Source organism: Ursus arctos, unplaced genomic scaffold (assembly GCF_023065955.2).
Source record: "Ursus arctos isolate Adak ecotype North America unplaced genomic scaffold, UrsArc2.0 scaffold_2, whole genome shotgun sequence".
Lineage (NCBI taxonomy): Eukaryota > Metazoa > Chordata > Mammalia > Carnivora > Ursidae > Ursus > Ursus arctos.
Genome location: NW_026622874.1, coordinates 40,180,517 through 40,197,271, shown reverse-complemented (window position 1 = coordinate 40,197,271; position 16,755 = coordinate 40,180,517). Strand labels below are relative to the sequence as shown.

At 40.1% G+C, this 16,755-nt stretch overlaps 1 protein-coding gene across 5 annotated transcripts in view; it reads right to left on the bottom strand.

Annotated features, from left to right (window-relative positions):
• Positions 1–833: 833 nt before the first annotated feature.
• Positions 834–16,755, bottom strand: part of MDM4 (MDM4 regulator of p53) — a 43,395-nt gene continuing 27,473 nt past the window's right edge. For 2 of the 5 annotated variants that reach the window (XM_057314971.1, XM_044377677.3), the window contains exons 7-11: positions 15,987–16,086; positions 13,627–13,787; positions 12,012–12,161; positions 10,450–10,530; positions 834–8,462 (exon numbers count right to left, since the gene is read on the bottom strand). In XM_057314971.1, the coding sequence (XP_057170954.1) occupies positions 7,887–8,462; positions 10,450–10,530; positions 12,012–12,161; positions 13,627–13,787; positions 15,987–16,086 (1,068 nt within the window). In that variant the 3' untranslated portion in view covers positions 834–7,886. Of the gene's footprint in view, positions 8,463–10,448; positions 10,531–12,011; positions 12,162–13,626; positions 13,788–15,986; positions 16,087–16,755 lie in introns of those variants that run through there. The other 3 variants (XM_057314972.1, XM_057314973.1, XM_044377678.3) reach the window with 3 other exon arrangements.

Sequence of the window (16,755 nt, the reverse complement as noted above, 5' to 3'; positions counted from 1 at the left end):
ACTCACCTGAACGGTCTTCACTGTAAGGACATGACCTTTTGAAAATGTGGGCTAGCAAGCTCTTTGTGGGCAGGTTTTCTTCAATATCCCTCCAAAGAACAGAACCCTAGGGCCACAGATCAGTGGCTGCAATGAAGCTCCTCGGCGTGAACGTACATTGTGCTTTTGAAGAAGAGATCTGGTGAGTTTCTTTAGCTTCTCAGGGAGGGCTATCACCCACCTCCCAATTTAAGAACCACGGCTAGAGACCTCAGCAGACGGTAGGCAGATACGTGATTAATGTGTACTTTGTGACAAGCCCTCAGTCCCTCTTGAACTAGCCCCAATTCAAAACACAAACTAGAGCCCTGCACCTAGGAGCTCTCGGTCAAATCAACAGAGGCCAATCTGTCATCTCACCATTCGAAAGCTCTCCAGCAGCAAAGAAGGTGAACAAGATGGCAAACCCCGTGGGCTCAGAACACTTAGGTACAGACTGGGCCCAGAGAGAAGGCTTGCCTTCAATCACTCTAGACATGCAGGTACGTACGATAGAGTCTCTCATACTCAAGGGCTCTAGTTGGGGAAATTCCACTTGGCCTAACTAACTAGCTCAAGGTTAAAAAAATACTCTGCAAAATCTTGAGGTTCCCTTTCAGGATTGGGGACCTAAAAATGAAATACAATACTCTAATAGGTGATTGGAGGAAAATATCCAAACTCGCTGTTGATTTTAAGTACGTAACTCCTTTTCCAAGATCTGTTTGTCCCCAAATCAGACTAAAGATTACACATAGAAACAGAAAATGAGATTTTTGCAATATACACATTTCCCCAATAATGACACCACAAAATGGCAAAATGAAAAATATTTAATACTTAAGAAGCACAACAGAATCAAAAGGTATTAAAAAGCATTACGTAGTGCAAAAACCAGAAAGATGCAGAGCCATTAACTTACTGGTGCTTAAAAGGACTAGGCAGAAAGACACACAAACGTCTCCCTTCCTTAATTAGCGAGCTAGCCACTCTTCAAAACGTTACTTGACATTGCTTTTTTCTGTCCACTTTATGAAACAACATTTGCTACACTCCTGTTGATGATGCTTACCTGATCAGACATGTTATTTGGAAACCTGCATGTTTTCTGTACGCTGGCAGTCACTTTAGGCCACCCACTCAAGTGCAAGTAGAAAATCTGTGTCCGTCCGAACCACAGCAGAGCAGTTGTAGCTCCTATCCAAACTTCACACACTCCTCTCAGAACCTAGGGACAGAACTCTTTTCTAGTCAAGAGCTTCCGACCAAGAAAAGGCTATAGGAGTTCCAGGCGTAGGTACAAGGAAGCAACATGGGCTCTGCTAGGCAGGCACAAAGGGGAGCTTGCGTTCAGCTTCCAGGACGTGAGGTATTTTGAATATATACCCCGGATATCGGTATAACCATTTTCAACATCCTCAACTTCCATACCAAACTATGAGGTAGAAAGGGGAGCATGTGTGTTCATTTAACAGGTGAGAAAAATGAGGCTTAAGAAGGTGACAACTGGGACTGCAGATGGTGGAAGGATCTTATTCCTTATCTCTATCCAAAACGCACTGAACAGTGCCTACCTATAGACCAAGGACAGAGTCCTATGCAGAGGCTTACAACTTCTACCTTGCCAAGTACCGAGGAGGCCAGAAACATTTCATTCCCCTTTTAAAACATTTTCTATTATTTTTAAAAGGAGGAAAGAAAAAAACCAAAGGAGATGTTTTGATTATTTTCAAAGGAAGTGAAAAACAAGGCAAATTATCGGGGGGGGGGGGGCTCTTGTAGGAAGAGGGAAGGCTGGCCTCAGCTTCTTAGTGCTGAGACAACAGGGAAGCTCATTCCCGTTCCCCCGTCATGGACACAAAGGAGGCCTAAACTGCAAGCTGTTTTTTATTAGACAGTAGCTCTGGTGTCACAGCTTCCCTTTAGTGCTAGAATCCACCACCCACCCCTGCAAAAGAAACATTCCCCAGGACTGACAGGAAAAGAGGAATCGTATCGAAAGATACTGTAGTTCCAACCACCCAGAGGGTGATACAGAAGGCCTTTGGTATAAAAGCTGTATCTGGAAGCAGATCACTTTGAACTCTAAGGAAAAAAGAGCAATAGTAAGGGAAGAAGAAAGAAGAAAGGTATGACCTCAAAGTAGTTACTGTTTAAAACAAAAATGCCTGGGTTAAGACATTAGCCGCTCTAATAAATTATCAGTGTCACAGTGATGATGTCAATCTTCAAGAAAGCACGTGCCGAATTACAGCAACTGTTCTGAGAAAGGAACTGCTCTGACAGCACTACTGAACCCTCTTTAAGATCACTGATCCATTCTACCGCCAGAAATGAGGACTCTTACTTGCTGTCCTACGCTCCCAGAAGACATGAAGGATCCGGGGTGAAGGAGAACGTCTGCAGCAGCAGCAGCCTGGACTTCAGAGCAGCTACCTCTGTCTGCAGATACACGGATCTGCAACATTTTCAGTCACTCGAAAGGCTCTGATACAGACACAGTAAACCCAAGGGTTTTTACTATCTACCTCTTTTAACAATGCCACATTCGCCAATAATGGCGTTACTTGGGATTGCACATTCCTTCTACCAAAAGAGCTCAGAATGCCTGGGGGACTCGTTCCCACGGGAGAGAAGAGATTCAGTGGCTCCTATAAAGAAGAACGTAGCAATGGCGACCGAGGAAAGCGCTGTCCTCACACAGGACGTCTCAAAGCAATCTGGAGAAACGGTCCCCAAATTAGGTCAGGGAGTCACCTCAACTACTACCTCAGACACTCATTTCCAGTTTAGCTTTAGATCCTCAGTATCTCTCCTCATATGCTCAACTACAACTCCACTAATCACCATCTGGGAGACTCCGGCAAAGTAACCTCAGCATACCCTACGGCAGTGCAAAATCCCAGACATTTGTAAACATTATACATGTTGCTTTTGGCACAGGGGAGAGCCTATAGGTTCTTTATCTTTGCAGTGAAGATTCAAAATACAGCTAGTTCCGATCCTATAGCCATTTTCAGCAAAGGCATTGGCAGTCTTGATAGTATATGGGCGTACATATATAGCCGTGAATGAAGAGAACCATCAAAATAAATTCTTCAGGACACTAATCAACAATTTAAGTAGATGCTTGGCCAAATGGAAAACAATGGCTTCACAGTATCTAAAGACATGTACTTTCAGAAGTTCACACGACTCTCTGTGGGGAAAAAACCCAAGTATCTGGTTAACAAATTTCCTCCTTTCTAAAGAGAACAAAGAGAGAACACTACAATAGTTCTACAGAATCCAAGATCTAACATTCATCAATTCCTCATCAATGACTGTTCAAAGGAGCCAACAATGCACTGAACTGACATTTAAAAAAAAAGTTACAAATCATTGTGACCTTTAAAAATTAATTCTTACAAAATAATGTCCCACAAAGCATTATATACACCTAAATATACAAAAATTATTATTAACACACAACCGCATATTTCAAACGCTTGGCAGTGATTCCATCTTCTATTCCGTCTTCTATTAGAAAAGTTTGTGGCAGTTTGCAGGCTGGCCCGGCTGAGGCTGATCCATCATTCAAGCCTAGGACTGCAAACCTTTGACAGTCCATAGGTGGAGTGGGAGGAAATGGTAATATGCATCTGAAGGCTGGTCTTAAAATTTTTATAAAGTCTGATTTAAGTATTTAATACAAAAGCATAGCAAATATTAAACATATGGTACAAGTAGAGTGAGTTAATGAGACAGGAGACATTTTTAGCTACAAGCTAGAAATTCATTGTTTCTAAGGATGTGCTACTTTTGCTCTGAACTTTCTGCCCAGGATAACATGATCATAAATATTAAATGATAATTAAAATAAGATCTCTGGTGCTTGGGCACCTGGCTGGCTCAGTCAGTAGAGTGTGCGACTCCCGATATCGAGCCCCACGTTGGATGTAGAGATTACTTAAAAAAAAAGAGAAGAGGGGGCGCCTGGGGGGCGCAGTCGTTAAGCGTCTGCCTTTGGCTCAGGGAGTGATCCCGGAGTTCTGGGATCAAGCCCCACATCAGGCTCCTCCGCTGGGAGCCTGCTTCTTCCTCTCCCACTCCCCCTGCTTGTGTTCCCTCTCTCACTGGCTGTCTCTCTCTGTCAAATAAATAAATAAAATCTTTAAAAAAAAAAAAGAAGAGAAGACAATACAAGACAAGCCAAGACAAGACAAGAGCAGAGCAGTCTGGTGCTAATGTGGGATAATTTCATTAACCCTGAATCTATGACATGATACAGCAGAAACAGTCAATTCCGCCGGCACCTACTTTAGAGATCCTTTCCTCACAATCAAGACTTCAACTCAAGCAGCTGAGAGTGAAAGAGGAGAAAAGGAGAGAAATCAGATGGGCCGCTGCGAAAGAGGGGTAAACTGGCACTGTCTCCAGAAAACCAGAGCCCTGGTTCACTCTGACTACAACTAAAAGATAAATGGTAGTATGTAGAAATCAGGAGTTTATCTCAGAGAAGTAAAATTTCTCTGAAGTTTTGTGAAGTATGTGAAGACTTCACATACAAATCACGTATTGCTTTCGTGGCAGTGAGTAAAGTACACATGTACCGCAGTGGCATTAAGAAAAGAACAAAATCAAAGATGAATCAAGATGGTTTAAAGTCTCGCAGGTAAAGAATTGCTCTCATAGCACTATTTGGCTCTTTGTAGGATCCTCGACCCCTTCTACCACAAGAAATGCAGATTCCCCCTTGCTGTCCTACGCTCCCAGAAGACATGAAGCAAAGATCCTGGGGAAAGGAAAACACCTGCAGCAGCAGCAGCAGCAGCACCCTGGACTTCAGGTTAAGCGATCGAGGACTCTCAGCTCTTTCTCTGTAACAGTTCCGGTCACAACGCTCTTGCTAAAAGGACAATAAACCCAAGTGTAGGTTTATCCTAATACTCACAGCTCAAACACGCAGCTTGGGGTCTTCTAAGCAGAGGGATTTAGCAGTAATAACGGGGACAGTAAAAAACCCAGGTGAGAAAGGAGAAGGAAAGCTGGGTAGCATAAGAGGATCCTGTGCTGGGGAAGGATGTACCAAAATTAGCATCAAATATCTACAAACACAAATACAATTTTTAAATTTTTTCTTAAGTTTTTAAAAAAAAACTGCAGCTTTACCTAAGAGGAATCAGAGGGTGCAAGTGCAGATCCCCTACTCTCCCTGTCCCTCCTTTAAGTTATCACCTGCAAAAGCCCCTAACTGGCAAAAAATCAGACAAAACTGAGGGTTATCAAACTATTCTGAGAGGAGCAGTCGGAAGAAAACAGGGAAGACAGACATTTAACTTGCTGCATTCACCATGGTCTAACGAAACACTGAACTCCGAGGACTTGTTCTGCTTCGAGGGGAAAACCCTCATCCCTGATACCTAGAGAGAGCGAAACCCTTGTCCCTGATACCTAGAGAGAGCGAAGAGACCTGGGCTTCCTTCCCTAAGAAGGGACAATACTGGAGAAAGTGGTTTGGGTTCCTCTGCACCTTCATCTGTCCTCCCCCTGTGGGAGGAGTAACTTAATCAGTGTAAGAAATTTAGGAGTAACTTAATCTATACAAGAAAGGTTGACATTTACTGGACCTTTTCTCTTTGGGGAGAAAGTGTTAAAAGTCATTCTCTAGAAGTCCTACTTTGGCTGCAAGTCATATTCTGCAAGACTTTAAGATGACGAGCATCTTAAATCCAAGTTCCGTAAGCATCACCCTTTAAATATTTAACAAATAATGAGAAGAAAGTGAGCATGCTGTTGGGATTTACTACAAGTGACTTGGATTCTAGTAACAGCTGCATCACCAGCTATGACTCTTGTCTGTCATTGAACCTTTTAGCCTCAAGTGCAAAATAACAGGGGTTGAGTAGAAGAGTGCATTCTAGTTTTAAACTTCTAGAACTTTTAACAAAACGCCCCCTCAAGAAATTAAATATGATGCTAAAAGCAATCTCGTTTGTTATACTTCTTGTAACTGGGAAAACCTTTCCTTCTAGGGCAGGGCTTCCCAGAGCGTGGTCTGTGGACCATTTACAAGCTTGGAGAACACATGTTCTAATGGAAAGAAACCCCTCAATGGGGAAAATGAAGCTCTTGTGTGAGTTTCACTTTTTTTTTTCCTTTTTCTTTTCTTTTCTTTTTCTTTTTTTTTTTTTTTTTTTTGACTTGGGCTTTTCTTAACAAGCAACCCAGGTGATTTTTATGATCCATAAATTTGTTAATTCTAGGGCTGTGGTCTTCAAAATCTCATATGCAAACCCCTGGGCCTACATCAAGATTTTTTCCACGGGGAAAGCAAACGGGTATATGTGTAAGGATATCAGCTTAAAGACCTCCAATTTCCATACTGAAGCTCAGATAAGGCTTCTTCAGCTCTAACATTTTTCTTTATTTTGGTTTTCACAACTGCCATACTCCCTATTTCCAAAAGAAAGGCTGACTCACACCCATCAAGAATCTTACTACGGGGCATTGCCTCACAATGTAAAAAACCTCTAGAGGCATCAAACAAAAGAACAACAATAAAACAAAAACAAAACAAAACAAAAACAAAAAAAAAAAAAAAAAAAAAAAACCTCAGAATTCTCAAGGGACAATGAGGACAGAGTAAAGCAAAGAGAGCTTAGGTTAAAAACTCTGCACCTCATCTATCTCAGAACTGTAACTGAGAAGGTTGTACCAGAAATGTGTTAATGCATTTATTTGAATTAAAAATAAAGTCAAACATTTTCTGACTGAAAATGAAATCTGATTTGGCTGGTGAATTTTAAAATGAGAACAGGCTTTGCTACTTTATATGACAGGACTTTTCCTATCAATTTAATCAGCTAAATCTACAGCTCCAAGGCTTTGAGAAAAATATTTTTAAGGCACATATACAATATATTGGATACGGTATCTTTTGTAAGTACTTAAATTTGTTTTTAAGATTTAGCTGTCACATTAAACATGTGCAAAAGAAAAACTAACCTAGAATGAGAGCCATGACATGGAGGAGGAACTGCCTGGAAAGGCGCACAAGGGACAGAAGCCGTCCCCTTAGACTGGCTTGTTCTAGGCTGGCTACTCAGATGCCTACAGCTCACCAGAAGGGAACACTCTGTTTGCTAATCATACCCCAAGGTATAAAATGTGCAAAAGGTTATATATAGTTTTTCAAAATTCTTTCAGGGGTATGTTAGCAACAATGTTCAATACCAGTGTTCTAGGCATACATGAAAGGAATCTCCTGCTTTTCAAGACTTTTCTTTTGGCTTCTCTGAAGTGTGCGGCCTGACTGCAACCATAAAGTGACCTATAGCATTACACAGCTTGACTAATCAAATTACTTATGTTTTTTTCATTGTTAGCTCTAATATTTTTTCTAACAGCTACCTTGGATCTTGATGCCTAAGAACATTCCCTAACAGAAAAAAAGAATAGGGAATAAAATTAATTGAAGAAATAGTAAATCTTCAAGTAACTCGGTAAGTGAATGAATGAAAGTACTTTTGTTTGTACTGGCAGTTGCTTTCTCCCAGATCCTCATCTTTAAAGAAAGAATGAAGTGATTAACATATCTTTTCATGTTAATGGAAGTCCCCCAAACTGATAATATAGTTCTAAAGAACTCATTTTCAAATTCCCTCTAAGTGTAGAAGCAAAAATGTCATGACACACAGATGTTTACATAAATAAATTAACAGATGCAGTGGGTTACGGTGAGGAGAGATGCTCAATACTGACATTTTGATACATACTTAGCCCTGTTAATATTTCCCTGTAAGTCACTGAATCAGCTATGCTATAAAAACCTTAATTACCAACTGAATCCAGCCCTGTTAATATTTCCCTGTAAGTCACTGAATCAGCTATGCTATAAAAACCTTAATTACCAACTGAATCTCCTTCTTGCAAATAGGGCATGAAGCCCCAGCCTTTTTCAATCTTCTGGCACAGTGAAAACAAGTGACAAGATGCCCTGTCCTCCCATGAATAATGTTCCCGTCTCGTGGTCTTTTCTCACACAGACTACATGGCTTCAAGAGATTCTGGCAATCCTCCATGTTTTCTGTATCTGTTCTCTGTTCAAAAAGGTTATCTGATTGTTCTCCCATACTTGATATGGTTTCTTGGCTTTCAGAACTGTGGGCCAAATCCAAGAATTCCACTGAGTTGCAGGGATCAAAAAGTTTGGGGGTTTTTTCTTCCTTTGTATATTCACCTTTAGGTCTAACAACTGGAGCTGATATGGTTCTTCGGCAATCAGGGACATCAATTCCTTCATTTTCCTTCTTTTCAGGTATGGCAGTGATATCAGACGTGGAGAGAGAATGGGTTAACTTAGAACAATCCGAGTACCAATCCTTCCTCAACGCCCAGCAACGAAAACAGTACCTCTTGCTTGGAGAGTTAAATTTCTTGCACTCAGTACACTGCCACTCATCCTACAACAACAAGTGAGACCAATTAATACTCACGCAGTGAACATGAAGCTGAGAAAAACGGAGGGTAGGCCAAATCTCATCACCTCACCAAGCTAGTGAGAGTCCTGACATTCCACATCAGTGGTCTAGCCTCGCATGTGAACAAATTCCACAGCCAGGTGTAAGAAAGTCTTAAGAAGTTTTATAATGACAGTGATACAATCGCCATTTCAAGTCAAAATCTGATATAGCTATCTTTAAGAATGTTAAATTCATTATTCTGGCATTCTGTCTTGTCTGGGTGGAGTTTACACTGCATGCTTTTCCCTGCTGCCTTCTTTGTAGTTAATTTCTCATTGTACAACTTACTCTTTTATTGAGCAAGAGGCTGAAGAATGAAGAAAAGATAACACTTTCATTCCTTCCCACTAATTAAGAAATGTTATAAAACTTGGCAAGAAGGAAGCTAAAATTAAAATGAAGTTTGAAAACCACTACATCACTTATGTTCTCTCACTGCTCTCAGGATTGGAGGTCGCTAACTATATGCCTAAACCCTGCCCTCTGAAAAATGACTGTTCTCGTCCTTGGATGCTGGTAACTTTTTTCCAAGTTCTCCATATTCAAATTAGGAGATACGAGCACTCAGTTAATTTTAAATGCCCTGCTTACTGCAAAGGTAGCTACCTGGAACAAGTCAAAGAGTATTTAATGTGGACAATTGCCTGGCTTTGACAGGATCAATGATTTGACACAGGCAAACTTGATTACTTCCAGAATGAAGGCCGCACACTTCCCGTTTAGAAGGCATAACTCAACTGCCTAGGCCAAGAGGCAGGCCGAACACGACCATTTGTTAAGCTCGGCGGTCTTCAGAGAGCGTCAAAACATTCTTGCGGTTTAAGATCCTCAGATCTCATCTGAAATGCTATACAGAATCTCAAAGGGACTTCATAAAGACCTGGAATTCATAACTGATGGTGTGTCATAGTCTAATTGGCGTCACTTTTTCTTCTTTAGTAGTACATAAAATAATAGGGCTTATTAAATTAAATGGTGTCTTTGATTTGATGAAATACAGTCTATTTGCTTAATAGGTTTTCTGGGCCCAAGTAGCCACAGAAGTCTGATTAAGATGGAAACACTTATCTCTGCTATTTGTATTACGGTCAAGAACACTTAATGAACCAATATATTCCGTTTTATTACTTAGCTATCCACAGACAGATAATTTGCAATGCACTACCATAATGGTCAACAGTGGCAGGCTGGGAGTTGGGGGAGAATCAACACCAGAGACAACCTACAATTTCTCTATCCCCAAGCAGCAAACTGTAAAATCCCCTCCCTTCCCTATTCCCCATCACCCTTCTTCCCAGCAAGTGAGCTGAGGGAAGCGCTAAAAGAAAAATGGGGAACTAGTATGAAAAGAGAAAAGCAAGGTATACGTCTGAGTCTAAATCTCGGTTGTCACACTTGGTGACAAATCCACACCTAATACCTAAGAGCTTAATACTACATCTTCATTTACTAGCCCTAAATTTAAGTAAACCCGTGTGGAGATTAAGCCATTTCCTACTCGGTTTAAGAAAGCAGTGAAAATATGATCTTTATTCTTGACGAAGAATTTGAGCTAGCTTACAGGTCTATCTTTACGATTATGGAGGGCTGTTTAGTGGGGAAAGTAGTGTAGGACTATTTTAAATAACTCTGTGTACCCACTGACTCATGTCCAAAGAATTTTGTTAGCAGGGAGAAAGGCATACAGACAGGCATTTAAGTCACCCCTTTCAGGGTGGGGAGAGGATTAGGTCAACTCATCCTCCTCTTCTCCAAATTCCAATAAAAACCTCTAACAAGATATAAAGAAGCCAACGTGTCTTAACACCAAGGAAAGCAAGACGGGGGGGTGGGGGGAATGGGCTTCTTCAACACAAGTGCACTGCTGGAACATTCACACTGGAAGATACAGGTGGTGCAAAACAGCTCTTTGACTAGCTACTCATACCTCGGAGGTAACTTCCACATCAGTATCATCACTTAGGGACTTTGAGTCCTCAAGGTCATCATTTTTTCCCACTTCAGTCACCTGCGAGGGCAAAGACATCTCATTAGTAAGGTTTACCTACTTTACACGAGGCTATCACCTGAGAGCAAAGGAGACAGAAGATCTTCAATTTAAAGCTCACATTCTGCTTCCATCACTAGCACTTGAAAAGAAAATGGTTCACATGACTCGGTGCATGCCCAGCCGGCAGCTCTACAGTAGAAGAAACGACTGAAAAATACCCAGAAGGGTCACCAAATACAAGAGGGCGCCCAAATGTATGACTTCAATGAAAATAAACAATATCAGAGTAGAAAAGCTACAAATCATTAAATGTGGAAATTTTTTATCTTGGCAATTTAGGCAGGCATTCACAAGAATAAGGACTGCATGAGAAAATGAAGTGAAAAGAACTAAATAAAATAAGGGACTGAGATGTGAAGAACGGAAAAGTATTTTATGAAAAGTAAATTTCGTATTCCAGAGTAAAACGAGTTATGGGATACCCTGGTTGTCCTATAAAAACACGCCTGTGGACCAGGAAACAGAAAGTTATGAAATGTGGGAAGTGTCTTCTAAATTTTCAAATTCAGAATTTAAAATTCTAAAAATTGAAACCCTATTTTGTGAGCTAGTAAATGGAATAAAATCAATTATGATAAAATTAGGAAACTCAGTATGGCAACTTTCTCACACAAGTTCAAGTATTTCAAGTTCCATCTCTCTCAACGGAAGTTTCCAAATGTCACCTTTGTCTTCATTCCAGCCACTTGCAGTCCCTTCTAATGCTACCCATACAACTAGTCTAGCAGGACCCAAGCATCGATCTGCCATAAACATACCAAGATATCCTTCAGGAACCCAAATTACTATGCAAATCCCTCAAATTAAAAGGATGACCCTATTTAGATCTGTGTTTTGTTATATTTACTCAATAGATGTTTACTGAGAATCTTGTCAATGTCAGGCATTGGATCTGCTGTCCAATCTCTCCTGAGTCTTGAGCACATGCTTACATGACTCTTGGTGTGCTCACAGTGTATTCAGAGTTCTCTCTTCTTTCCCCTTATTTAAACTCTAACTTATGTAAGAAGAATTCACCTGTCTATTTCCATTTAGATATGAATGACTGTGGAAGACACTGAGATGTCCAAGAAGTAAGACTTTTTTTTCCCTACTTAGAGGGAAAATGGCCATGGCCATGGCCATTTAAAGCCTGCCTTGTTAGCAAAGCAAGGTGTCCAGGAGAAACAACTCCACAGTAAGAGATCAGACAAGGAAGAAAGGGCAGCTTCTTGCTTCTAAAGAAGGAGGAGTGTTTTACCCATGCAGTCCTATCCTATTTTCAAGACAGTGTTAGTTAATTTAATGAGAACCTGAAAACCAGATATGGGAAAATATTAAAAAGTAAAAGGGGGGGATTAAGTGAGTCATCTGTGGTACAAAGGGTCAGGACACCAGATCTGAACAGAATGTACTATGTGCACATAAATACAACCAACGTGAAATTTTTCCAATCATACCTTTTTGTCTCTTACTTTCCCTACTTCTTCACTTGTTCGTTCAGTGTCTGCAGCTTCAACTTTTATTCCCACACCAAACTGCTCTGATACAGACTCATTCAAAAACCACAAGTCATCTGTGGTGTCTGAAACAATAGCAGTACCTATATCCTAATAGAAAAAAACAAATGTAAGTTTTTGTAGTCAGAGGCTTATCAGTGACACTGAACCAACAGAAATGAACCCAAAACTCAATATCCTCACACACCTCCAAAGAACACCTAGCCTCTCTCTTCAGCGGACATCTATTCATTCAACAGATATCTACTTGGCACCTTTGTATAAACTAATGAATGGATATAGGGAGCCTGGCAAGGAATTTTCTATTTTAACAGTAAATCAGGTATAACACCTGAGAAACAGTACCAACAAGCTTAAAAGCTAAAGACTCATAGTTGCTCAACTAAACAGAATGCATTCCCTAAATTTCCTTTCCAAAGGTGACACTCTGATAACCTAGAAAACATTCTGTTAACTGTGATATATTACTTCCTTTATGGTCAATAATGTTTACTGAGGGGCGCCTGGGTGGCTCAGTCGGTTAAGCATCCAGCTCTCGATTTCAGCTCAGGTCATAAGATCAAGCCCTATTTCAGGCTCTGCACCCAGCACAGAGTCTGCTTGAGATCTCTCTCCCTCTCCCTCTGCTCGCTCGCTCTAACTAAACAAAAAAATAAATAAATAACACCTTTAAAATAAAAAAACGTTTAGTGAAATATGAGAAATACTGATGGGAACTCAAATCTTCGGTCCTGACTCTGAATTCCTAAACAACTTTAAATATAAGCTGCTTTCTGCATTCAGCTATGGATATTTTATGACATGCTTTTCTACACTATTTCTAAGAGAAAACTTATTATTTTGCTACTATTCTATATCCATTCATTTACTCAGCAAATACTCACTGAACTCTTAGTACGTGTCAGATACTGCTCTAGGTACTCGGTAACAGAATAGAGTGACGAATAATGCGAAAGCCCTGGACTTACATTTCAGGGGTAAATAGGCAAGAGATACATAAACAAAATAGAATAACCGTTTTTCAGAGTGAGAAGTGCAATAGAGAATACAAAATAAGATAAAGGAACAGAACGCCTATGGCTTGAATACGGGTATAACGCTGGAAGTAATGAAAGTCATTAGATTTTGGGTATGTTTTGAATAAAGAGCTGATAACCTGAATGTGGCATATGACAAAGAAAGAAATGAATGCTATCCCTTTAGATTTGGCTGGAATTACTGGATAGAAGGTAGATTTGTGAAAAAGGAAAGGCTATATAGGAATGTTCAGAAAAAATTAAAAATAAAATCAAGAGCTCTGGTTTGAACATGTTAAATGTCAGATCATCTAAGTGGAGGTGTGGAGCAGGCAGCTGAATATAGAAGTTGGGCATTTAGAGAAGAGGTCAGGGCTGCAGACACAGATTTGAGCAGCAGACACACGCAGATGGTACTTAAAGTCATAGCACTGAATGAGAATTCTTACAGAATGCAATGTGTGGTCAAGAGTAACCAAAAATACTACTCTTTCAAAAACAAAAAACACAGAAAGTTCCTGTTCAAATGTGACGTTTACCTGATTTGTCTGTAAATCAGTCGAGCCATTACTTCTAGGTGTATAGTTGTTCCTCAGGTTTCCTAAAAACCACCAAGGCAGCCCAGCTACATCCCACTCCTCAAACCCAAGGTCCAGCTTAGATGTCTCATCTTGGGTTAAGTTTTTTATGAAGTCTTCATCTACAGCAGTCAAATGGAAAGGACAGTAACTATGTACACAACACTAAGAATCAAAACTCACTTTGTAACATTTACAATCTCTTTATGAGACAGGTAAAAAGAAATTTCTATAGCCAGCATGAAAGAAACAGAAATCAAATATCTCAGTCACAGAGCCCAGACCTCCTCTCAAAGTTAGGCCTCATTCATTAGCAAGTAATGATACTAGAAGCAGATGATCATTTACCAAGAAATCTAAACTCTGAAAACATACAATGACATTGTTCTAGAAGGATTTCGAAATGGTCATTTACTACCACGTTAAACATTCATACCATGGCAATAACAAAGCAATGGCAATAATAAAGAAAGACTTGCTCTAGTACACGACGCCTGATAATGGCTCGATCCATGAATTGCAAATAGTGGTGGCAGGGCGGCCGAACCTGAAGACAGAAGCAAGGCAGTCCAGACCGAATGGGCATTCACAAGGTTGTCGAGGCAGTCTCACTGCTACATATGTAGGGATGTTTCTCACGAATTCATGTTTGGATAGGTAACAGCCATTATAAAACACTGAACTCTAGGTTGTCTAAGTAAATGTATACCTATGTCCCTTCTGGATCAATGGGCTCCTTTGGAGTTATCTAAGGTCTAGAAATACTGCAAACCCAAAACACAAGAAGGTGCCACATATTCCAAGTAGAAGATCTCCTGCTGTACATCCAAATGACATTCAAGGTGGCTACTAACACAAGTCTGCTGCTACCACAATATCCCATCATCCAACCTGTTTTCGTTGTGCTCCCCTCTTTGCCCACTTTCTCACTCTCCTCTACCTCTTCCCAATGCACCAGCCATGCCGATAGCAACCACAGGTGCTTAAATGTGTTGAGGTACAAGTGCTTGAAAACTTCTGCAATAAATGGGTCCCTGTCAGAACAAAATATTACCTTATCTACTTACAAATTATGTTGAACCCCGCCCACTCAGTTTAGGGGAAAGTTCAGCTTTTTACTTATTCATTACTAGAATTATCAAAACCCATATGCCTGAGATGATGCCATATTAAAGTTATCCTCATCTCTTCAAGCTCTCTAACCTCTTGTAAAGGAAACAGAAATATCCTTGCCATGTGTACAAAGTCTATCCTTTCTACTTACACACTTTCCTGAAAATACTAAGCTCTTTATTCTCAAAATTTATAGCACAAACTACATACAGTCTCTTCAATCAGCTATTCTTAGATTTCAAATAGCCTTCTGAGTAGCAAATAAGCAAGGACCTGCATTTAAGGAAAAAAATTACACATTTAATACCATACAGACCAGAATAAGCTCCAAGGTGACTAGCTAGCTCAAAATTCGGTTGCATGATAAACTGATTCAATTTTAAACATTTAAAACAATGACAGCAGCAGCATTTTCTGGGATGTTGCTAGAGGTCTAACCTGCCATTGCTCCAAGTGTGAGCCACTTGGAACTAGAAACTATCATGCCATAAAATACCTGAGTAATTTATGATTTTATATACCTGTACAGAAAAAATTTTGGCAGATACATTATAAAGCAGAGCTTGGGGAAAACTTTCAAAATATGGATTAACTCATTTAACCTGACCAGAGCCTATCCAGTATGGATGGCAAAGATCTGAGGCCTATCATCCAAGGGCAAAGGAACTACTAGGCTTCTGAGGTCTCATTCTTGGCTCTGACAAACTAAGTCTCTATCATCTTTACAAACTCCAAAACTCCACAAAAATTAGCCTTCTCCTCAAGCAGACAAATCAAAATAAAAATCCTAACCAGACTGAATATATACAAGTATGTCAAGATTTAAAAGGCCAAGGAAGCTGATTTACTAGGTGGCAAATTGATAAATCTGTAGCGATCTTCTATTAGCATGCATGCCAAAGGACAGGTCTTGCTCCATCCCAGTAAACACAGGTGGCTAAAAGAGAACTACCATCTTCTTCCTAATTAACAACGGTCACTAGGGTAAAGAAGAAGTTTGCAGAAAAGAATGGGAAGTAAGTATGACATATGCCTCTCCTACTTCATATGCAAAGAAAGCACATTATTATTTTTTGAGTTGTCTACAGAATAGTCTCAATTACAGCCAGTGCTTAATGTGAATAAATGCCATTTCTAGAAGTCATCAACAAAAGAAAGAAAAAAAGAAATAAAAAATTAAAAAATGTATAGCCTTCATCCAAACTTACCTTCTCTAGAATTCCTGCATTTATGTTGTGAGGTAGGCAGTGTAGGAATATTGCCTTCTTCTGTTCTTTTCCTGGAACTGGAACTTTCTTCTGCGCTTTGCTGGAAAAAAAAGGGAAAGATGTCTATTAGTGCAATAAAAATGACAAGACCAGGGGATGTAGCAGTTCCATTCTGGCTCACCAGTTAGTGTGCGGCACAATGGGTTACGCACAAGAAAGAGATCTCTGGAGTTCACAACAGTCATCAAATAAAGGCAACACCTCTCCTTAACTCACTGTGAGCAGAGCTAAGAGAATCCCAAACCTGGGGTGAAAATCATCTCTGCACAAAAGACCATAATCTACTGTTAAAAACAGGCTATCAATATAAAGCTTGTAGACTACAAAATTAGGCGTAATTCAGAAAACATGTGAAACCCTCAGCATATACCAAAATGATCATAAAGTTTTCCCAGGTCTGGAGAAGCTTTAAGAATGGCCTGACATGAACTTAACTGCAAAAAGCCTGTAAAAATCAAATAAAGTAGTTTTCTCAAACACCTATATACATACACCATCACACACACAGGCACACATAAACCCTAAAGAAAACGCAACTGGAGGAACTGAAGATCAGAAGTGCTACATCCCAAAGAAAGATTCAGAGACTGGAACTCTGTTATGGGCAGAACAGAGAAGTTTCACTCTGTCCCTGGTCTGTGCACTCCCAAGAACCTTTCTTATTAAATTCTTACCGCATTCAGAGAAAGGTCTTGGGAGTCCCAGATCC